The sequence below is a fragment of the Rana temporaria genome, chromosome 3, assembly GCF_905171775.1.
Source record: "Rana temporaria chromosome 3, aRanTem1.1, whole genome shotgun sequence".
Lineage (NCBI taxonomy): Eukaryota > Metazoa > Chordata > Amphibia > Anura > Ranidae > Rana > Rana temporaria.
The window spans coordinates 160,216,843-160,241,681 of NC_053491.1; the positions used below are offsets into that span (position 1 = coordinate 160,216,843).

General features: G+C 41.7%; 1 protein-coding gene across 14 annotated transcripts in view; it reads left to right on the top strand.

Annotated features, from left to right (window-relative positions):
- CADPS2 (calcium dependent secretion activator 2) overlaps window positions 1–24,839 on the top strand; it is a 777,539-nt gene that overhangs the window by 593,053 nt on the left and 159,647 nt on the right. For all 14 annotated transcript variants that reach the window (XM_040343717.1, XM_040343721.1, XM_040343726.1 and 11 more), the window contains 2 exons: window positions 11,368–11,442; window positions 24,591–24,674. In XM_040343717.1, coding sequence (XP_040199651.1) covers window positions 11,368–11,442; window positions 24,591–24,674 — 159 coding nt within the window. The remainder of the gene's footprint in view (window positions 1–11,367; window positions 11,443–24,590; window positions 24,675–24,839) is intronic.

Here is a 24,839-nt window from a genome sequence, read left to right on the forward strand (position 1 = left end):
ATTACTAGGTGGCCTGGAAGCAGTCAAAAAACTGAGAAAGTTGTACCTATATAACATGCTACCGAAGGTATTCATGAGAAGGGGAATGAAAGGAAGAGGTTAAAGGAAAGAATAGTCAAGAAGAAATTAAAAAAGGGAAGAGGGGTAGAAACTGCGAGAGAGAGGGTGAGGTCGGAAGTACCGCATGGACCCGAGTCTCAGAGTACCACTTAAACTAGGGGGAGGGGGGGAGAGAGGAATCAAGGCTCCAAGAGTTTTTTTTGTCAAAGTCCAGAGGTAGGAATTGGTCCACCCACAGTTGCCAAGTTTTAATGTGTTGGATTCTGTCTTGAATGGTGGCCTCGATCTTACCATGAATTATGGCTTGAGTGAGTCTGTTTTTAACCTCAAGGATACATAATTTAGGAGATTTCCAGGCTCTATTATTTAAAAATTCAATAGTGCAGCGCTACAATGAAATAATAAAATGAAATAATGTCCAAATAAGTGTAATCTTCAAAGTGTTGAAACCGAAGAACCTCCACCAAGATTTCAGTGTGCAAATATGGAAACACACCACACCCTGTGTAGTCAAACTGCTTACCAGAAAGACATCATGATAGGCATGTAGGAATAAATAATGCAGGGGTCAATGGCCGTCACACCTCCAATCGGATGTATAGATGGAAGGTACTAATCCACAAAGCACACCAAGGATAAGGAAGCATCCAAAACTCATAAGGATCCAAAGATATATTGCGTTCATCAGCAAAGGGATAACCAAAAAAATGCAGAGAGGAAGCACAATAGTGAAGCCCATAGGTATAAGCAGCACGCAATTTATTGTATTGTACTTACAAACAAGATGGGAAAACAGGCATCAAAAAACATAGAAAGTTCCGTGGATCATAGCGTACATGTGTCAGGCCAGCCTTACATGGGAGGGATCAGTGTAGGGAGATATTGGGTTCACGGAAAATGGGGGGGAGCAGTGTCTGCCCCAGCTGCATCCGGGATAAGCAAAGCAATAACATATATATGTCTATAAACTCAACAGAGCTACCTGGCACAATCCTGAAAAGTTATTGATGACTCTTCTTTCTTTATCGTACATCATAGGACACAGAGCAACCATAATAATGACTATATGGGTTATACGCCACCTACTGGTGGATGGACACTGGCAGATAGTCGAACAGAAAGTCCTCCCCTATATAACCCCTCCTACACTGTAAGGACCTCCTTTTTTTTTTCCGCCAGTGTCTGTAAAGTCGAATGGTTACTGATGTGATACATATGCTCTTGGAAGTTGGATGGTTCTATTTAGAATCGTGAACTTCATTCTTGAGAAACAACAGCAGCCCATAGATACTAGTGAAGTGTAAGTACTTATGGGAGAACTGTGTGGCCAGACAAGTCATGATAATATACTGCATACTTACTGCTCAATAACAGGGGGCCTGTAAAACTGTAAGCCGATACACCCCTAGCAGTGCACTTTAAAGTGTTGTGTCTCCAGAATACTGTGCATTTGGCACAAAAATTGTATGGGACCTGGTGCAGTTGAACAGGGGCATACTTGGAATCTTCTGTATAATGTGCATTTGGTCTGCAGGAGCTTAACATTAGGCTGATCTGAAGCAGAAAAAGGCTGCATGGCATGCATATGTGCTAAACTAGTAAAAACTAGTATGGGGTCAAGTACAGTTGAGCAGGTGAAGCATAGTATACATGCTTGCAAGCTTGTTGCCTAAACGCTTGTTTGAAAAAACAAGTTTTGCATAGATGTTGCGTACATTCATGTGACATAAGCACATGTTTGGAAGAACAGGGGAATTAGTGCACTTGAAGGGGTTGTGTCACCAGAATAGCATTCATTGGGTCTGCAGGAGCTTAGTTTTGGACTCCTTCTCACACTTGTGCGACTTGAAAGTCGTACGATTTTTGTCATAATTTTGATGCGTTTTTTCAGCAACGTGAAGCAGTGCCTGTGTAATCTTGAGGTTTATGGATCTCAAGTTGTGTCAGTCAGACCTGGGAAATGCAGGGGCTGCTTTTAAGTCACTACGACTTGAAGATGCAAAGATGTGAAGGGTAAGCATTGGAAATCATGGGGTATGACTTGTCAGGCGATCTTGCAGTACCAAGTTGCAGGACGGGTCGCACAGGTGTGGAAGAGGCCTTAGGCTGTTAAAGCAGCTTAGAGGCTGCATTGGATGCCTATGTACTTGGCTAAGTCTGACTATAACTAGTATGGGCCCAGGTGCAGTTGAGCAGGTGCAGCATAGTATACATGTTTCATAATGCTTGCTTACTTGCATAGGCACATGTTTGCCTAGACTCTTGCTTGAATAAACACAAGCTTGCATAGGCAAATGTTTCTGACAAGCAAGCGGCGCCCATATACCCAGCATGCAGCCCCCCAAGGCTGGCCGCGACGGCATGTTTGCGTAGATGCAGGTTTTTATAAGCATACCTGGGTACCTGCATAGTTACATACCTACGGGGTTGTATAGCGGTAGGCCAACATTGTCTAGGCCTGCATCCTTGTGGAACTGCATATTAGTTTGTCTAGCACAGTCACTTTATTACGTATCGGTTAGACTAGCTAAATGACTAAGAAGAATGAGGCAGGTACACCGCCTTCAGGTTCAGTGGTCTGGCAATATTAACCTCTCCTTGGTCTCCTGTCCAATGGCATCAGGGTGATTTGAGCCATTGTAGCGCCTAATCTCGGATCAAGCCTGGTAAGTACTTGGATGGGAGACTGCCAAGGTTTCCCTCATAAATAAGGATGGAATCTGAGGTTGCTGTGTTTGAGAGTATAGCAGACCATAAGATTTTAGAGCAGTCTGAGATGGTTTACTCCTTCCTTTTAGTCAGGTCAGTCTTTGCCTTGAGTTGGGTCTTGGAGCTTAAGTTATGGGCTCATTATTGTAAAACATGAAATGATGGCTTCAGAACTGAATAGGGACATGAGGTCTATCTTAAGATCTTAATCCGCTGGGCATCCTTCTGTTTCAGATAGGTTCGGTTTGTTCAGTGAAGCCCTCTTTGCAAGAGGTAGATTGTGGGGCCCATAATAATCGGGAAACACACAGCTTCATGTGCCAGGTTGTTTCCAGCCTCATCAAAGATTTCTATAATTGCAGTGGAAAGTTGTCCATTTTCTTTTTTGTGACCATCCTTCGGGCTGGCCACAGCTTCTGAGGTTCAGAAAGCTCCTAGCTCTGGTGATGGACTTGCTAAAGACGCAGGGGTTTTTAATCTCAGTATACCTCAATAATCTTTGCTCAGGAAGCAGTTGGTCCAGATTTTTCTTCTATACATTTTGCAGTTGGAAGCTGCTCCAGTCCTACTCCTGGTCATGGTAGAGGATCATTCTCTCTGTCTGTAACTTGAAGATCCAGGCATTGGATTCCTGGAGGGCTCGGGTTCCGGGGTGTTGCACAGCTAAAAATTGGTGGTTGATGGTTCGGAATCTATAAAGGTTGAATTCTTCCTTTCAGGTATTGGAAGATAATAACCACTGATGCCAGTTTCTCCATTTGGTTTGAGGGTGGCTACAGTTCAGTGGACTTCGTCTCCGCAGGAGAGTATACTGTCCATGAATATCTTGGAGCTTTTGGCCAATACATCTTGCGCTAGATTATGGTGCAAACCAGTTGTAGGTTCTATCCATAAAAGCTTTTGCAGGGGCATATATATTAACCACCAGGGCAGCACCAGGCGGCTCAGGAAGGTGAACCATGTTCTGTCTGGGAAAGCGCAAGTGTTATCTCTATCGTCGGTGCATATTCCAGGTATAGAATAGTGGCAGGGAGAAGTTTGCAGGTGAATCTACTAGATACCAAGTTCTACAACAAGCTGGGACAGGTTGTATCCTGGACGAGGGTCCCACTGGCAATAGGGGTAGATGTACTGGTGACTCCTTAGGGACCAGTTCTCCCTTATTTGACAATTCCCTTCTGTTTCAACTTCTGTCACATATTAGTATATTAAGAACTCAGAAGGGGGTAACACTAATAATGTTAGCCAAATTAGCCCAGGAGGGCTTGGTACATGGACATAGCGAGTCTTGCAGGGGTCGCTCCTTGGACACACCCAGTCAAGCAGGACCTAATGGTCTTGAGTCTTGTATCTCAGCACTGTTTAGCCTCTGGAAGCCAGCTTTGGGGAACTTCAATTACAGGATTTGGAAATATTTTTTGCCTGGTGTGAAGCCAGGAAGTGGCTGAGGCTTGGGATATTTTCTTTTTCTTTCTCCAATCAGTATGGGAAAGGAGACTGGCCTTAAGTATCGTTAAGGGTCAGAGTTCGTGACTATACATTTTTTTCCCCCAGAGGCCATTGTTTCCCACTGCTTGATTCATACTTCATACAGCATGTAACATAGACAGTCCCACCTGTCAGGCCATTCTTGTGTCCTTGGGACTCGAATTTGATCTGGACTGTCCTTGCAGAGGCCACCTTTTGAACCAATCTGGGGATTCTGTTAAATAGTTGCATAGTAGGCGAGGTTAAAAAGATACAAGTACATTAAGTCCAACCTATGTGTGTGATTATTTGTCAGTATTTAATTGTATATCCCTGTATGTTTTGGTCGTTCAGGTGCATATATAATAGTTTTTTTAAATTATCGATGCCCTCCCCCCCCCCTATGAAACCGCTGCCTGTGGAAGGGAATTCCACATCCTTGCTGCTCTTACAGTAAAGAACCCTCTGTGCAGTTTAAGGTTAAACCTCTTTTCTTCTCATTTTGAGTGGCCACGTGTCTTATTAAACTCCCTTACGCAAACGTTTTATCCCTATTGTGGGGTCACCAATATGGTATTTGTAAACTAAAAACATATCCCCTCTCAAGCGTCTTTTCTCCAGAGAGAATAAGTTCAGTGCTCGCAACCTTTCTTCATAACTAATATCCTCCAGACCCTTTATTAGCTTTGTTGCCCTTCTTTGTACTCGCTCCATTTCCAGTACATTCTTCCTGAGGACTGATGCCCAGAACTAGACAGCATACTCCAGATGAGGCCGGACCAAAGTCTTGTAGAGTGGGAGAATTATCGCTTTATCCCTGGAGTTAATCCCCTTTTTAATGCATGCCAATATTCTGTTTGCTTTGTTAGCAGCAGCTTGGCTTGAATGCCATTGCTGAGCCTATCATCTACTAGGTCCCCCAGGTCATTTTCCATCTTGGATTCCCCCAGAGGTTCTCCCCCCAGTGAATAGATTGCATTCATATTTTTGCCACCCTAAAAGCATTATTTTTTATTTTTTTTACATTAAACCTAATTTGCCATGTAGTTGCCCACCCACATTAATTTGTTCAGATCTTCTTGCAAGGTTTCTACATCCTGGGGAGAATTCATTGCCCTGCTTAGCTTAGTGTCTTTGGCAAATACAGAGATTGAACTGTTTACCCCATACTCCAGGTCGTTTGTAAACAAATTAAATAGGATTGGTCCCAGCACAAAACCCTGAGGAACCCCACTTCCCACCCCTGACCATTCTGTTTTCCCCATTTATCACCATTCTCTGAAATCGCCCTTGTAGCCAATTTTCAATCCATGTACTCACCCTATGGTCCGTGCCAACGGACCTTACTTTGTACAGTAAATGTTTATGGGGGACTGTGTCAAATGCTTTTGCAAAATATCTAGATGGCAGCTAACCATCTCATAGAAGGTTAATAGATTGGTTTGGCAAGAACGATTCTTCATGAATCCATGCTAATTACTGCTAATAAAACAGTTTTCCTAACTAAAATCCTGTATATAGTCCCTTATCACCCCTTCCATGAGCTTGCATACTATTGATGTTGGCTAACTGGTCTGTAATTCCCAGGGATGTATTTTGGCCCTCTTTTAAATATTGGTGCTACATGAGCCCGATCAAGAAAAAAAGTGCAGCGCTAAAGTTGCATAAGGTATGAATCCTATATACAAAATATTCTTTGCAAAAATGCAAATATAGTGCTCACAACCAAGTGAGAATAAATAGAACCTGAAAATGAAAAATATATATGAATACCTAGGAGGTATATAAAATAAATATATAGTACATGTGAATACCAATATATACCACAAGGGTGATGTGGAGGAAGTCCAATGTTAGAACTGTTCTAAATATAAAACATTCTAATAAAAGGAAATAAATAAAAAATGTATTTGAAGTGGACTAAGTAAGGAAACTTGTGAGGTGAGTCATCCCAAAGCAGAAAGTGTTACCATCGCTTTGAGGAGCTCTTGCAGGCTTGATTGACACACCGTCGCTGACGAGTGTGTCCACCTTATCTGGTAAGAGTACCCATCTTTTACATTTTCTATTTACCATTTGGATGCCTTGGCTGATCCTGTATGGGTGACACCTTGATGTGATTCCTCTCACCTGTGTAAACCACCATTGGATCGTATCACAGAATATGCATCTGATTTCTGCTTTGGGATGACTCGCCTCACAAGTTTCCTTACTTAGTCCACCTCAAAGACATTTTTTATTTATTTCCTTTTATTAAAACGTTTTATATGTAGAACAGTTCTAACATTGGACTTCCTCCACATCACCCTTGTGGTATATATTGGTATTCACATGTACTATATATTTATTTTATATACCTCCTAGGTATTCATATATATTTTTCATGTTCAGGTTCTATTTATTCTCACTTGGTTGTGAGCACTATATTTGCATTTTTGCAAAGAATATTTTGTATATAGGATTCATACCTTATGCAACTTTAGCGCTGCACTTCTTTTCTTTTTTCTTTTTCTATACAACATTGTTCCATTGTTGGTGCTGACTGCTATATCTATTATTTAATTTTTCACAGGATTAGCGCAACTTTTTCTTTATTTTTTTTACATGAGCCCGATCAGCTGGTACCATTCCAGTCAGACTGTTAGTAAAAATGAATGCAACAAAACACAGAATTCAGCCTCTTGGCTCTCCTTTTTGTAGCCTCAGGGCTCTTGCCCTGGTCCTCCAGACTGTCAGTCCCAGTGCTCGTGCACAAAATGCTGTACCTTTGTCAGCTTGACTGCTCCTCCTGCAGATCCCAGCTGCTACATCCTCACAGGCTTGGGCCTTTGTCCTGACCTGGACAGTATGGTACGATGTGCACCTCACAGCTCCCTTCACACACTAACCCATTAGAGCAGGGGTCTCAAACTCAAATTACCTGAGGGCCACAAGACAAGTTTTCATATGCCATGGGGGGCTGCATGCAAACTTTCAAACTTCAAAAACAACAGTACTGGTGTCAGCGAACACATTATTAACCCCCAGCACTGGTGTCAGCGAGCGCATTATTACCACCAGCACTGGTGTAAGTCAGGGTTTGACCAATTTGCTTGGAATCTAGGAGCCAGCTAAAAAAGTTAGGAGCCAGAAAACACACCCCGTCCCGACGAGCTTGCGCGCAGAAGTGAACACATACGTGAGCAGCGCCCGCATATGTAAACGGTGTTCAAACCACACATGTGAGGTATCGCCGCGATTGGTAGAGTGAGAGCAATAACTCTAGCTCCTCTGTAACTTAAAACATGCAACCTGTAAATTTTTTTAAACGTCGCCTATGAAGATTTTAAAGGGTAAAAAAGTTTGTCGGCATTCCACAAGCGGACACAATTTTGAAGCGTGACATGTTGGGTATGAATTTACTCGGCGTAACATTATCTTTCATAATATTAAAAAAAATGGGGATAACTTTACTGTTGTCTTATTTTTTAATTAAAAAAAGTTTAATTTTTTCCCAAAAAAGTGCGCTTGTAAGACCGCTGCGCAAATACGGCATAACAGAAAGTATTGCAACGATCGCTATTTTATTCTCTAGGGTGTTAGGATAAAAAAAATATATAATGTTTGGGGGTTCTAATTAGAGGGAAGAATATGGCAGGCAGTGAAAATAGTGTAAAATGACATTAGAATTGCTGTTTAACTTGTAATGCTTAACTTGTAATACCAACGGCTCACCACCAGATGACGCCAGCTCAAAAAAAAAAAAAAATATATTTTTTTTTTTTTTTGCTCCCCTCACTTCCACCCTGCCTGCGGGCCATTTATAACTGGTCCGCGGGCCGCAAATGGCCCGCGGGCCGGTACTTTGAGACCACTGCATTAGAGGGTGGGACCTCTAGCTCTAACATAATCCAAGCACACACCTGCATCATTAATGTACATGTTTCCTGCAAAATATGGCCTAGAGGGCCATTTTAAGTAGTGGCACAAGCTCGACCTGCCACAGAGGCATTGAAATTTATTAAAGAATTCCACCCTAAGCTCGTTTGGCTGGGCATCTCCTATGGGTCACAGGAGTGCAATTCGTTTTGCGCTCCTGTGGCCCGTTTACAGCAGAGAGCGAACTGAAGTCTGCTCTCTGCTGACGTCACAGGAATCAGTCCAGGCACTGTGTCATCGTGACAAAAAAAGTCTGGATCCGCCGGGGGGCCTGGACTGATGCCCATCTAAGCCTCTCAGCGAGCCGCTGATAGCCTGAGGCGGCTGTTCTCCACCCCTCCACAGCTCCGCTATCCAGTGAGTGTGGAGGAGCAGAGTGGAGCGCTGTCTGGGAGCTGTGAGAACCGAGCCATGGGCAATGTTCAATGGCTCAGTTCCCAGTGTAGAGTCGCCGATGCTGCATCCACCTAGATAAGTATGATGAGGTAAAAACAAAAACCCATACTTCTCTTTTAAATCGCATTTTTTAATGCAAAGTATGTATTGCATATATTTTGTAACTGTTGTTAACCCCTTCCCAGTTGTACTGCGGCATTTTGGGTCCCCTGGGCGAAACAAAGTTGCCTTACGTCGGTTCGCCTTTTGACCACTAGGGGGCGCGTACGCGACGCCAGAGCTAATGCGCGAGCCCCGCGGTCGCGACCCGCAATCACTCCACACAGAGACAGAACTGAGATCTGTCAATGTAAACAGAGAGATCTCCATGCTGTCAGGGGTGAGGAGAGCGATCTGTTGTTCATATTACGTATGAACAACGATTGGTCTCCTCACTCAGGCAGTCCCATCCCCCCAGTTAGAATCACTCCCTAGGACACACAACTCCTTGATCGCCCCCTACTGTTAACCCCTTCCCTGCCAGTGACATTTACACAGTAATCAGTGCATTTTTATAGCACTGATCGCTGTATAAATGCCAATGGTCCTAAAATGTGCCAAAAGTGTCCCATCTGTCCGCCATAATGTCACAGTCCTGATAAAAATCAACTGATCACCTACATTACTAGTGAAAAAATAATAATAATAAAAATGCCATACATTTTCCCCTATTTTTTAGATGCTGTAGCTTTTGCGCAAACCAATCACTATATGCTTATTGTGATTTTTGTATTACCAACAATATGTAGAAGAATACATATCGACCTAAACTGAGGAAAAAATGTGCTTTTTTTTTTAAAAAAAAATGGAATATTTATTATAGCTAAAAGTTAAAAATATTGGGCCAGATCCACAAAGATCTGCCTATCTTTAGGTTGGCGTAGCGTATCTAAGATACACTACGCCGCCGTAACTTACAGCGTAGTTTCCGTATCCTGAAAGAATTTTCAGCGTAGTGTAACTGTGTCGGCGTAAGGGCGCGCAATTCAAATGGATAAGATGTGGGCGTGTTTTATGTTAATTCTACTTGACCCCACGTAAATGAAGTTTTTTTTTGAACGGCGCATGCGCCGTCCGTGGGGGTATCCCAGTGCGCATGCTCGAAATCACATTGCAAATAGTCAATGCTTTCGACGTGAACGTAATTTACGCAAAGCCCTATTCGTGAACGTTTTACGCAAACAACAGAAAATTCTACACTGGCCCGACGTCCATACTTAACATTGCGTACGCCTCATAGACCCAGGGGTAACGTTACATCGAAAAAAGCCTTACGTAAACGACGTAAAAAAAATGCTCCGGCCGGACGTACGTTCTGAGAATCGGCGTATCTAGCTAATTTGCATACTCTGCACGGAAATCACCGGAAGCGCCATCTAGCGGCCAGCGTAAATATGCACCTAAGATCCGACAGGGTACTAAGACGTACGTCAGTCGGATCTAGCCCCCATTCAGGCGTATCTTGTTTTGTGGATACAAAACAAAGATACGCCGGAGCATCCTAAAAGTTACGCGGCGTAACTTCTTTGTGGATCTGGCCTATTGTGTTTTTTCCCAAATTGACGCTATTTTATTGTTTATAGCGCAAAAAATAAAAACTGCAGAGATGATCAAATACCACCAAAAGAAAGCTCTATTTGTGGGGGAAAAAAGGGCGTACATTTTGTTTGGGTACAACGTCGCACAACCGTGCAATTGTCAGTTAAAGCGATGCAGTGCCGTATCTAAAAAAAATTGCCTGGTTATTGAGCAGCCAAATCTTCCAGGACTGAACACATGCGGCAGTATTTTTAGTATCATTTCAGCACAGCAACATCTTTTTTTCCTTTTTTCTTTGTTTTACTTTTCATTTTCATTTCTTTTTTGTTGTTTCATTGTTCTTGCCATACAGCAACATCTTTGTGTCATTTTCTTTATATTTCTTTTCATTTTCTTTTTGTTCAATACATCAAATCAGTTAATTGTGTATATTCGGGAGCATTGTAATTAATCTGTAACTTGCATGTATATTGCCCCTGTTTCTATTCCCTTTTTTTATGCTTTTTGAGAGGGTTCTAATGAAGTTAACAATTGGAATGTTGATTTTATTTGAAGTGGCTTTCTCAAAAGAAAAGAAATTGCAACATTATCTAATTGAGTTTCTGTTTATCCGCAATAAATGTGTTACATATGTTGAGACAAACCAGAGCAAGAGAAAAAAATACAATACATGCTGAGAATTGGATATGTTAGTTGTCGGGTCTGTAGATTTTTCCATTCATTTGTGTGTTGATGAAATTTCTATTATGTACTACCTTGAATATATTGTGAAAAATACAACGCTTCCATCGCGGCGTGGAAAAAAGGCTTTTCTCATGTGGATAAATGGAAGCTCATTTCTTTCTAAAGCACGTTTAGCTAAACTTATGAATGCAAGTTGTCAGACATGCAATGTCGTATTAATTGAATCTTTTTCTAGTCTTTTTGGTTTTCTATCCAGAGCAACTCTTTAGAAAAATGCATGGCTACCTTAATTGTAGGAGACACAAAACTTATCCTTCACATTCCTTCTCTTGAATGAGAATGGCAAATCAATTCATCTGAATAATAACCCCATTAGCTGCTTAACTTAGCATCGAACATGGGAAAATGTACCAGATAGAATAAGAGGATCTGTTGATTAGATGGATCATTTTCAAGGTTTTGTTCTACTAATGTGTACTAAAAATGAAATTATATTTTATCTACTGAGAGATATCTACTATTGTATTGATTTGTGTTTTTATTCTCACATTATAGCAACAGTACCATTCCAAAATAGATGACTTAATCGAGGAAACGGTTACTGAAATTATATCACTTCTTGTTTTGAAGGTAAATTAATTTTTATGCGTTTATAAGAATTGCTTATTTATTTTGATATTTTTTCTGTATCTGCTTGTGTTTCATTTTGTGGGAAGACTAGTCCCTCAACAATTTGCATATGCATGTGAAGGTGACACTATTCTGTCTTTAAAGTATAACTAAAGACAAAACTTTTTGTTTTGGATAGAGTGGAGAGGGATTAGAACACCTGTTAGTTTTTTTTTTTTTTTTGCTTTTTGTGCTCCCATTACAGAGATTGAGCCTCATTCATTGTCATGCTGACCATATTCATTGAAAGTGAAGATAAAAAACAAATCCCACATTTTGGGTTGTCCCTAAAATAGCAAGAAATAGGGAATCTTGTAATGGGGACTTCAGACCTGGCAACTTTGGTGACAACCAGGTATTCCCTCACTTTGAAGGGATTTCCTCCCACTTCCTGTTTTATCCACCCAAATACCTAATCAGCAACTGGCTCAGCCTCTCATCTCCCATCCTCTCCACAGTGTGGCACTGCCAGTCACCACTGTGGTGTTAAAGGGGACCCAGGAACTGAGCGATCAGTGGCCTTTAATCACTCAGTTTTTAGTGTAGAGGCGGAAGGAGACAGATGGAGCATCAGATCAATGAAGCATCTACATGGGTAATATGATTGTTTATTTTTTTTTAATCTCACACTTCTCTCTAAGCATATAAATTGTTGTCTGCCCTCTAAATTCAACAGTGATTAGCTCAAGGTATTTTATATAGAATCAAAGGTGTTGACTGGCCAGGAACCTGGAGGTTTGTAGTACAGTATCTGTGCTGCCAACTTTTGATTCACTACAGGGAGACGTATTGCTTTTCTAGTTCTTATTCAAATTTTCTCTGATTTCTAGTAATTTTGTGCTACTTTTAGATCTGTTTGTCTGCCGGCCAACATGCTTTATAAATCTGTTCTGAAAGCATTTGTGCCTTGTGTAGACAGCTTAAAAACTCCTGCTTATACAGGCATTCAGCGTATATTTTTTTAGACTGTAAAAGCACCTCTATGTTGGTCTATGTGGCTATGCACACATAGGCATTTACAGGAGTACTTGAAGAGGTGTGTTTTCAGGCAAGAAAAAAAACCACCAAATGAGGGTACTGAGAAGGAGCCTTTGAACAGAAAAAAATGCAAATGAATGTGTTTAACACTGTGCTTATATGTGTAAATGTATTACAATAGGCAGAAAAAAATTCCGGGCAGTAGAATTCATTTACGCCATACGTTTATACATATTGCATCATTAGAGGCGTTTTTTTCTGCCAAATTCTGTCAGAAAAAATGTTGCTGAGGCCTCGTACATACAACGAGATGAATGATAGTCATCTTTTTTTTTTTTTTTTGCATGCTAGTCTTATATTGAAAATTAAGAGGTTACGTTAAGAAATCTTTCATTTGGCAGATTACAACTTTTGTATTCAGTCATTTCTGAGCATGCGTGATCTTGGTCTTCTGATTTTTTTCGGCCGAATATTATACTGATTAAACAAATATCTATGTTCTGGTATCATCCAAGAAAAACTTTTGTGTTTGTCCCTTTGGGTAATTTTGCAGGAACTGTTGTGATCAGCTCTCAAAAGCTGTTTATTCGATTATTGTACAATTGCTTCGAAAGCAGTATTTTCTGATTATAGATAAGTGAAACTCCTGCGCTGTCTGTAAATGGAAAAGGGGGGGGGCAGAGAGTGGCAGGGGGCACTGCTGCAAATATTAGGAAGGTCTACCTTGATAGACAAATGTGATACATAAAACAAGTGTAATATATCTGCGCTGTGAAAAAATATATTAAAGTAAATACTAGAAAATATGTGAATGGAGGAGGAACATACGTGACTAAAGGACAGTGAAAAAATACAATATGATAGCAATAAACTGAACAGTCTCTACATGTACAGGGTGATACACATATGATCTATGAAAAAGTCCAGCAAAACAAAAGGCCACACAGTTCTTGATAGATCTGATCCAACCGATGAATGGAAAGTAAGGAGAGGCACTTACATGGAAGAAACCCTGTAACCGAAGACTAGTGAGAAGGGTAAGCCGCACACCATAGTCTCACACACACCTCCAGTGGTCCCAGCAGCTCACCTCACGGCTAGTAAATAAAGCCTGTAAATCAAACACTTGCACCTGAAGTCCTGGTCAGTAAAATCAAATTTGGTTCTTATGGTCCCAGTGTAGAGCAGTACATGCAAAACAAGAGAATGACAGCAGGATAGTGTAATTCTGATATACCGGGGAGCCTTGCACGTAACCAGTGTTTGAATGTACTCACATGAATGTAAAAATATGAGGCTTATCTCCACGAGCAGCGAGCTCGTCAGTGTCCTGCTTCTCCTCTTTCTCCAAGTCTCCCTTGTGTCAGGCTGGAAGTACTAAGTGACTCGGGTTGCAGTGTCACAAAAGAGGAAGAGGGAAGGAGGGCACATCGCATAATTCAGTAAAACCAGTGAATTTTAATAAAACAGCATACAAAAGACTCACATTTAAGCAGATAAAAATAGCATGGTATCCACGAGTGGCGAACTTGTATTGCCGTCCGTCGGATGCTAGAGTGTGTCCAGCGCTCCAATCCCGATGCGTATCGTCACACCACGTGACTTCATCAGGGGATGACGTAGGGGTATTCCCTGCAGATATTTATAGTCTGCAAAATTGGACGCTCGGCGGCCATTTTCTTGAAGACCGCGAGCTAGAGTAGTAAAGGATGCTATAAGATTACAGCGCCATGAAGTAGGAGTCTCTACCTAACCACCTCAAAAATGTTAAACAAATAGCCGGGACTTCAAATGTAACTACGCCCGCATTGCAACATACGAAAAAACGAGCAAGCAGAAAGGCGTATGAGGGACGATGGGCACAAATGTCAAGTATTAAATTGCAACTTTATTACTACATGAAACTTGAGGGGGAGGAATCACAAAGTAGGAAGTGACCCCTAGAGGCTGCAGAGCAGAATAGATGGGATGCATTTAAAATAAAAAAATAAATAAAATAATATATATTAAAATGTATATTGAAATATACAATATAAAAATATAACAGTAATATAGTGATGAATCACGCAGTGCCCTGCTAGCAAGCAAAGGGCCTACGTGCAGGAAAAATGTTTATAGATTTATAGAATTTTATATATATATATATATATAACACACATCTCCCGAGTGCCTGGACCGACTCTAAACCTGCAAGGACACAGTAAACCCAAAGAAATATAAATGGCAGACACAACTAATAGTGACTAAATATGTATGCAGTATCACATTGGATAAAAAACTGCATGGAATTAATTAACTGGCTGGCACTAAAGCAACAGACCCATGCATCAATGGTTTAGCCCGTGAATAAGTTTGAACATAGACTAAAGGGTGTCAGTGACAGTGAATTGTGTCTAATGTCCCTATGGGCATAAGTGAGTGGACCCACATATAAACCCCCCAAAAAAACGGTTCAGGGAAGAGGAACCCATTTATAATGTGTAACTCAAAATTGGGCTGGAACATGGACTAAAGGTGTCAGTGACAATGGATTGTGTCAAATGTCCCTATGGGCATATGTAAGTGGACCTACATATAAAGCCAGAAACACCGGTTCAGGGAAGAGGAACCCATTTGTAATGTGTAACTCAAAGTTGGGCTGAAATGGGATGGTAAACCGAAATGTATGACAGGAGCTCTAGACAACTTGGCACCTAACGTACGGCCCACAACATAAATAAACAATCAACATATACAGTCAATATGTAATTATTTACCCAAAAAAAACTCAACTAAAGCACATATTCTAGAAGTCACTAAGAAAGCAATTCAGGTCAAATTCGATGTTTAGTCCCTTAGGTGCAAAGGTGTCCATAGAGAAAATATATTTTGACTCTAGTTGATTTAGGGATCTGACCTTATGACCTCCCCGCCAGGGCCTGGAGTATGGCACAATACCCCAAAACCTTAGGTGTGAGAGATCTTTCTGATGTGCTTCTGCAAAGTGTCGTGAGACGCTATGTTTAGGGAATCCGCATTCGATGTTTGCGACATGCTCTTTGATGCGGATCCTCAGAAGCCTTTTTGTGCGTCCAACGTACTGGAGGCCGCAGCTACATTCCAGGACATACACAGCACCTTCAGTGTTGCACCCAATAAACTCTCTAACCTCATATTGGGTGCCATTGCTATTGGACTGGAAGTTAGTGACTTTTAGGTTGGGCCTTTTGGTGTGAGTACACGAGTAACATCTCTTACAAGGATAAAAGCCTGTACCCGTGAAAAAGGTGAATTGTCTTTTTGGAGGATCAATCACGCTTTTTACCAGTTGATCGCGTAAAGTGGGGGCTCTTTTGTAGATGAACCTGGGTCTATCTGGCAGTATATCTTTTAAACCTGAATCTGACTTCAGAATATACCAATGGCGTGCAATGATCTTCTCTATTTTTCTGTATTGTGCATTATATTCAGAGATAACAGGGACCAAGTCAGTCGTACTGGAAGGTTTAGAATTTTCCATAAGATGACTCCTAGGTAGACAGGTTACCTCCTTTATCTTTTCTTGGATAAAGGTTTCTTCATATCCTTTCTGGACAAATCTGTCGCCTATTTTCTTTGCCTGCATCTCAAATTCTTCAATATTTGTACAGTTACGTCGTAAGCGCATCATCTGACCTTTCGGTATATTAAAAAGCCAGTTCTTGTGATGACAGCTGGTGATAGGGAGGTAACTGTTACGGTCTACGTTTTTAAAGAAAGTCCTTGTGGTGAATATATTATTGGTCCTTGTGATTTCCAAATCTAAGAATGGTATTGTTTTTTCTTCTATTTGCCAGGTCAGCGTGATGTTCTTGCAGTTATTATTCAGCTTCTCAAAGAAAGAGATGAGTGACTGGCAGTCACCTTTCCATAGTACAAAGATATTGTCTATGTATCTTTTGTACAGCAGGAGGTCTGATGGTGGGTCAAGGAATACCGACTCGTCCTCCCACTAGGACATAAAAAGCCCAGCGACGCTGGGTGCAAATTTTGCCCCCATAGCCACCCTGGTGTTTTGCAAGTAGTATTGACTTCTATACCAAAAGTGACTGTGCTTTAGGCAAAAATCTAAACACTTGATTATATACTTCCTTTGTAGGCATGGGAGCTTTGTGTGTTTACAAAGACCCCATTTGGCGGCATCGCAGGCTAAGTAATGGGGGATAATGGTGTAAAGCGAAGATACATCCGCCGTCGCCATCAGAAGTGGGCCATCGTCGTTTCTACCATCTAAAATTCTCAACATCTCTTTAGTATCTTTGAGATACGCTTGTGTCTTCTGCACTGCTGGTTGTAGATATCGATCAACATACTGACCAAGTCTAGCTGTTATAGAGTCGATCCCATTGACTATGGGTCGAAAGGGAGGATTAATCTTGTCCTTGTGAATTTTGGGCAACGCATAAATAATGGGAGTCCTACAAGCTTCTGGAATAAGGTATTTAGCCTCCTTTTTATCAAGGATGTCTTTTTTAAGGCCTAGTTGTACTACTTGCTCTAGCTCTCTTTTCCATTTAAAGATCGGCTTTTTGGATTGTGAGCAATAAGTATCAGAGTCTTCCAGTAGTTTCATTATACCCATGTGGTATTGATCAGTCGTTTGGATGACAATTCCACCTCCCTTATCTGAGGGTCTTATCACAAGGTCTTTCCTCATGGTGAGTTTCTTGATCCCAATTTTCATGGATGTAGGTTCTTCTATTTTTTTAATATTTAGGTTCTTGATTTCTTCTGTCACCATATTTTTAAAAACTTCTATGTGTTTCCCATCTTTAAGTTTGGGGTTTAAGGTCGATCTATTGCTCAATTGGCTATGCACCACTAAATTTTCTTCTATTACAAGGAATTTAAACATTCCTTGTAATAGAAATAGTACGTGACATGTTCTCTTTTTGGAGAGATGTGGGAACTATAAGACCCCCATATCTCTCCTCCAGGCAGGAAAGGCCGAGATCAAAAGAAAAAATAAACAATCTCGACCTTTCCAGCCAAGTCCCCGGTAAATGTGACGTCATAACGTCGCACCCAGGCCTCCAAAGTTCATAGAAATTGCCAGTGCTCAACTTCCGGTGCCGGTGGATTCCTTCTCCGGCTTGCCCTAGTGGTAGAAGCACCGGAGGGTAGCGGCCTGTAAGAACGACCAAGTGGCTGAACTGCTATCATTGTTCTCACGGTGCAGGGGATTGCCAGCTGAAAAAGAGGATATTTGGATGATGCCTGTAGCTGCTGGCATCATTCAGATTAGAGGTCGGCCGATGGTCTTTTTTAAGAAATCGACATTGATTATTATGCACATTCGGCCGATTTAATCGTGACATGCCAGTGACCCACAAGTGTTCCTTCCCACACTCTATTGGCAGAGCAGCGCTTACCAGAACCTTCGAGTGTGTGAAACTGACATGCAGAGAGAGACAAACTGTCAGAATTCAGGTTGATGTTGGGGTGGGCGAGACCCGGGGTAGGTGGGAAACCCAGCAGCTATCAAACACAAGCCGAAGGGATGTGATCTGGGCAGGCCACTACGTGTATGTGGCCTGCCCCGTTTCTTAAGCAGCCCAATCATTGGCTGGTGTTTGATAGCTGCTGGGTCCCACCCACCTTGGGCCCTGCCCACCCTGACATCACTACTGAATTTTAACAGCTGGTCTCTCCACATTCAGTTACATAGGCAATATAGTGTAACTGTGTGAAACCTGTCGGTGCCACCAGCTATTGCCAACCAGTGCCACCTGATAGTGCCAGTGCCACCTGCTAGTGCCAGTCAGTGACACCTGTCAGTGCCACCTGTGCCAATCAGTGCCACCTGCTAGTGCCAATCAGTGCCACCTGCCAATCCCACCTGCTAGTGCCAACCAGTGCCACATGCCACTTCCAGTGCCATCTGCCAGTACCACCTGCCAGTGCCAAACAGTGCCACCTGATAGTGCCTGCCAGTGCCACCTGCCAATGCCACCTGATAGTACCACCAGCCAGTGCCTGCCAGTGCCACCTGCTAGTGCCAACCAGTGCCACATGTCACTTCCAGTGCCGCCTGCCAGTGCCAATTAGTGCCGCCTGCCAGTGCCAATTAGTGCCACCTGCCAGTGCCAAGTAGTGCCACCTGCCAGTGCCAATCAGTGCCACCTGACAAAAAAAATTGGCCTAAAATATCAGCTGCAAAAATTGGCTACATATATCGGCCATTGCCATCCCAATTTTTAAATATCGGCCAGAGAAACACCACATCGGTCAACCTCTAATTCAGATATCCCAAGTGCAGGACGTCTCATGATATAACTTGGGCCGGAAATGGTTAAATACATTAAAATAATCCAAAGATTCCTTGTATTTCATATGCCGTTTATCTGAAGTCCCTAATATTTGTTTCCCTAATTATTTTTTTTCTAGATTGCCATTTTGATTCAAGTTTATTTACAGCCATTTTTTTTTTGCTTTGTGGATAGAGTTAAAAAACCCTGTTAATCTTTTGTCATTTGTGTGCACTTGGGAAATGTCCCTTAAGTTCCTAGTTCCATTCCATGAGACAAAAAAAAAAGATAGTTAAGGAAATTCTTGCTTATATGTGTGTCTCCAATTGAACACTTCTCTTTTAAGTGCTAAGCTTTTTACAGTGATGATCTGGCCTGGTCAGAGAGTCATTTAGCTTTATTCTACTTCATTTGTTAGCCACTGCATTTTATATATTTATATTTATATTTATATATATATATATATATATATATATATATATATATATATATATATATATATATATATATATATATATATATATTATGGGTGCTGAATTTGAGTGCGGATGAGTGCACTTTTTAAAGGGGAGTTCCACCCTATTTTTTTTTTAACAATCAGGTTGTGTTCATTAAGCAATAATGTATACAGCAACATGTATAAATAGAAACAGATTCTGGCTAACATAGCCGAGCAACATGACGATACAATCAAATGACATACAGTATGAGCACATCAGCAGGATACAGTCACAAGGGATACAGCAGAAGCACATTTGGAGGGTGACACAGGAGGGGCCACAGGCCGAGTTCAAAACAATGAATACAAATCCTAAATAAAGGGGTAAGCCAGGTAACATAAAGTATCCCACCCAGGAGGCTCATGCGGACAATAGACCCACAAGCAGAGCCACAGGGGGGCCACAACCAAGGGTCACAGACCAAACCATTTAAAAGGGGAGCAGGAGGAGGAGGAAGGAAATCATTTATGGTGACAACCATGGCTACCACATTTTATCAAACTTCCAGGGGCACCCCCTGCTAAGATATGTCAGTTTATACGGCAATGCTGCATCAATCATGGCCAGCCAGGAGGACACAGACGGAGGATCAGGGGATGACCACCTGCAGATAATAGCCTTCTTTGCATAGAATAGCAGATATGCAATAAGCAGTTTACAGTGATGGGGCCTTTGCTCATCATCCGGTACCCCCAGGAGGGCCAACTCCGCGACAGGGAAAGTGCCAAGTCCAACCTGAGGTTAATCAGTTCAAACACGTCTGTCCAAAAGGCTTGCACCCTAGGACATTCCCAAAGCATATGTATGAGGGTACCCAGTTGGGTTCCACAACAGGCGCAGTAGGGGTCCCTATCTGGATAGATTCTGTGAAGTCTAACAGGAGTGAAGTACACCCTATGAAGTAATTTAACCTGGAGAAGTTTATCTCGAGAGGAAAATACCAGCCTAGGACCATTCTCTAACGAGTCCTCCCAGTCTTCCCTATCCAAGGATGGGATATCCTTCTTCCAGTGGTCCCACAGTCTCTCTAATTTCGGTGAGTCAATCGCTAGCAGGGTCTCATATAAAACAGAGAGAGGTTTTTTGAGATCTTCCTGTGACAGGACCGGATATAGTTCTAGCAAGGGCCTAGTAGGAAACTGTGACCTAGCCGCATGGCGAAGCTGAAGATACCCAAACAGCATCCACCCCGGTAAATGAAATTTAGAGCCAAGTTGGGCATATGGTAACAGCACGCCATCTGGCATGATATCCCGCAATGTCCTCACACCATGTCTGGCCCAGATCTGAGGGTCAGGGACCATCCTAAAATGTGGTACCTGTACCTGAGCGAAACGTTTCCTAGCTGCACCCCAGGCCCTAAGGGTAGTTTTAGTAGGCGCCGGGACCCTCTTATAAGCTCCTGCCCCCCTGTAGACCAGATTGCGCAGGTCCATCAACAAGCCCAGACAAGCAGCTTCAAGGCACACGGCTGCATTTGAGCGAGCCCCCTCAAACCACCAGTATGCCGATACAAGAACGGCAGCCCAGAAATATACTAGAAGGTTGGGTAAGGCGAGACCCCCCAGCCGTGTAGGGAGATTTAGGGTAGACCTTGCTAGTCTGGGAACTGCCCCTCCCTAAAGAAATTAGATGATGCAGCTATTCACTGCCCTAAAGAAGGAAGCCGGAACCCACACCGGACTATTACGATAAATGTAATTAAACTTCGGCTACAGAACCATTTTAAAGATATTAATACGTCAGAGGAGGTTCAGGGGGAGTCCAGACCAAGCCGAACACTTTTCCTTCAAGGTAGTTAGTAGGGGGAGAATATTGCGGGCATAATATTGGGCAGTGTCTCTAGTCACCACTACTCCAAAATATTTGAACTCAGAAACCCAGCACAGGGGAACCACCCTATTTTTAGTTTATTAAAAATCAGCAGCTACAAAAAGTGTAGCTGCTGACTTTTATTAAATTGACACTCACCTGTCCCACGGTCCATCGATGCGGCCGCCTGGAGCTCCGCTCGTCTCCCCCTCCTCTCTGCCGTAAAATTTACTGTGGGCACCCAGCCATGACAGCTTACCGCTTCATGGCTGAGCACGCAATGCGCCAGTCAATCTTCTGGGACCTGTGTTGTGTCCCAGAAGATCGCTGGCACGGAGGGGTCGCCTAGGGCAAGAGGAGTCGCGTCCTAGGTGGTCGGGACAGGAAGGAGAAAGTGGGACAGGAAAATGTTGAAATACATATTTGTGAGCTGTATTATGACTAAGATTTGTAATTCTGTTCACTCTGCTACTCTAAATATTCACTCACCTTTTTTAGACAACAAAGCCAAGTCTAGAAAATTTTATTTCTGCAGTATTTCCCATTTAAGCCTTCTGGCATGCTGCTTGTGAAAGTAATGATAACAAACACAAGAAATTAATAGGCAGTTCTTATTCATTGACACAGGATTCAGTGTCTTTAGGACTGTAGTGCAGCCTACTGAATGATTTGTACATTGGCAAACAAAAAAACAGCCTGGTATAACCCCTCCCACTTCTGACATTCCACAGTACTTTGCTAGTGTCCTAGAAGGATGGATGCTCTTTTTGTATTGAGAATTGTTTAAATGTTTTACTAGCCATTTTTTCTTGGTGGCTGTCAGATTATCATTCAAGCTTATAGTTTTAAGGATTGGGATCCACCCTTTTCTGTCAAGGCAGTCTACTAGATGTGTAAGTGCTTTCTGGCATAAGGTATCTGTTTTACTTAATTGCAAGGCTACCACCTAGTCTTCTGTTCACTTGTCCTGTAAGTTTCACCAGGTGGATTTTCACATTTCACGGATTTGTCAGCTTGGGTGTAAGGTCCTTCAAGTGGCTCTTTGAGCTCCCATTGTTCCCTAGTTTGTTTATAGCTGGGCCTGTTAGTGGTTTGTTTGCTGGATTGCCATCCTTCATTTGTACTGTTTTTGGACATTACAAACTGGATTTTTATACTTACAGAAAAATGTATTATTTTTTTTCATTGAGGAACATAGGTCCCACCCATATGTGTTTATTGCCTTACTTTTGCAATTGTTTGTTAAAAATCTGAAACCTGTTGGGATTAGAAAACGGAAAATTGAATACTTACCTTTCTGTAATTTTCCCTTACTGGTGCCTGACCATGGCAGCATACATATGGTTGGTTACTCCGCCCCTAACCAACCCACATGACCAATTATAACTCTTTAAAAGTGTGTCAACCCCCCCCCCCCCCATACACCATTCTTGTAACTAGACTCAAACATTTAAGGATTTATAGAAAGGGATTGGCGTATGCTGCCATGGTCAGGCACCAGGAAAGGAAAATTACGGAAAGGTAAGTATTGAATGTTCAGTTTTCCTGGTGCCTTCCATGGCAGCATACATATGGTTAATAACTCGCTCACAGGGAGGGTTGCTGCAATAATACTTTAATCTCCATTATAGAGTAGACAGTTAAGCCACTATGAGTAAGTGCAGACTCTACAGGGCCATGAATGTGGTGTAGAATGACTGGTTTGCTGAATGACAGTGCTTCTAGAGAGATTCTGTGTTACTGTTGCCCAGGAAGATGCCATTCCCCGCACAGGCATTTCTTGACTTTTGGACCGGAGAACCACTAGCCCGCTACGTTCTCAGGATGAGATGAACAATCCAACTGGTTGCAGTTGTCTTTGATGCCTACAGTTTTCTTTCTTTGCTTTAAAGAAAGCCGTTAGCATCCCGAGAAGTTTGTCAGCTCAAAAAATGCCTGAGGAAGTTTTCCCTATCTGGTTCGGGTAGTCTGGAGTCGCCGGAATGCACCGAAAGAGCTGGAAATACCTATTTCTGTTTGAGGTGATTCGCAGAGAGCTCTGAGAGCTGGCGAGACGGCCAGATGACCATTTTTTTTAAATAGAATGTAATATGGGGTCCTTAGCCCCTGAGTCTTGGGTTTTCGATAATCTTTGGACAAAGGAGACAGTGCTTAGGAACAGGGAGAGAAAAACAAAAAAGAAACTGTTTTGAGGGTATCTTCTTATAGAGAAGATTCTTGCGAATAGAAAGGTTGTGAGTGCACTGAGTACTGAAGGCAGATCCCACTTTGATTGTAGTGAATCTGTTTGGAGACCTTAAAATAAGGATTGCTCTTGAGAAACGCTTTAAACATGGTCAGAAAACTGTATACTTATAGCTCTAGGCTTAAACATAAAAGGGTAGTAACAGGTCCTGTTAGGGTATATCCACAAAGATAGATTGTACTCACCCATAGACCACTCACCAAAGTCAGGTACTGTTACCATCGCCAAACTAAACATACAAGAAAAAACCCAGGTCCAGGCTACACGGGTAAGAAAGCGGTTACTGAGGCAACAGAGGGTCTTGGTCATGGCTAATTGTAAAAGTACAGAATCCAGATATAGTGCTCCAACAAGTTCTCATACCAGGGCAACACTATCATCAGATCATTTCCAATCATTAACCTTCCATCAGAAATGAATCCAATAATAGTTTGTACTGTCTTAGCATCAGCTAGGTCAGCGAGTGACTTAAATTCCCTGGGGGCCCTTCACATAACGACTGTCAGGAAATATTGACAAGTTTCTTCACGCAAACAAGCGATAATTATCGCATGACAATCTTATGTGAATGGTATTTGGCGTCCGGACTTTTGTTTTTGTTTTTGTGTAATGTCATGTGTGTTTTGTCTCTTGTCAACCAATAAGTGTGAAGTTGCAACAATACTGCTGTCTACATTGTGCACCTTTTTAGCTGGTAATTTTTGGACTTAATAAATTTTGGACGTTTATGTTTAGCCCTGACTAAGCCCCTCTGTTGCCTCAGTAGCCTCTTTCTTACATGGCTAGCCTGTACATAGGTTTTTTTCTTGTATGTTTACTAATATCTTTAACTGAAGCAGTGATCTACTATAAGATAAAATGCATACGTTTTTTTTTTTTTTCTTGTGCCTGACTTGCTTTTGTGTGAATAGTTTGGATGTATCTGTTCAGTAATTGTATTTGATATTGTTTATAAAGCTTTAGAAATGGCTAAATACCATAAGAGCTAGTACCAGAAGGTTTGGGAGATCACAGTATTATAATGAAGGAAACAATGATTCCTAGAAAATATGCACTTTTTTCATTTGTAATTTCTAACTCCTTTATTATAGACCTTACAAAGCAATGTATACATGATTTGTAAAATATTTGAATGTCAATGCTCTTTGTACAGCAATAATTTTAATGATACCATTTTTAGAAAAAAAAAAATATGTTTCTAATTAACTGCCTGTGCAGTCACTGAGCAAATAATATTACGCTGTGTTTTTCAATTACTTTTGTGTCACCCTTTCTAACACAAGATCTAACTAATGTACCTAATCAAAGTTTCTTTCAGTGCTGGAAGGGGTTCTGTCTAAATTGTCACGATATGATGAAGGCACGTTCTTTTCATCTATTTTGTCTTTCACTGTAAGTATACGTCATTTAGTATTCCACAATTACATTTTACTATTCCATTCTTTATAGTGATCAACTTTGAAAGAAAACTTAGTAAAGTAATGTAGGTTAAATATATATATTGTGTTAAGGCTATTTATTTACTGGCTCTCAATGATTTGACTTACTTGCATGTAA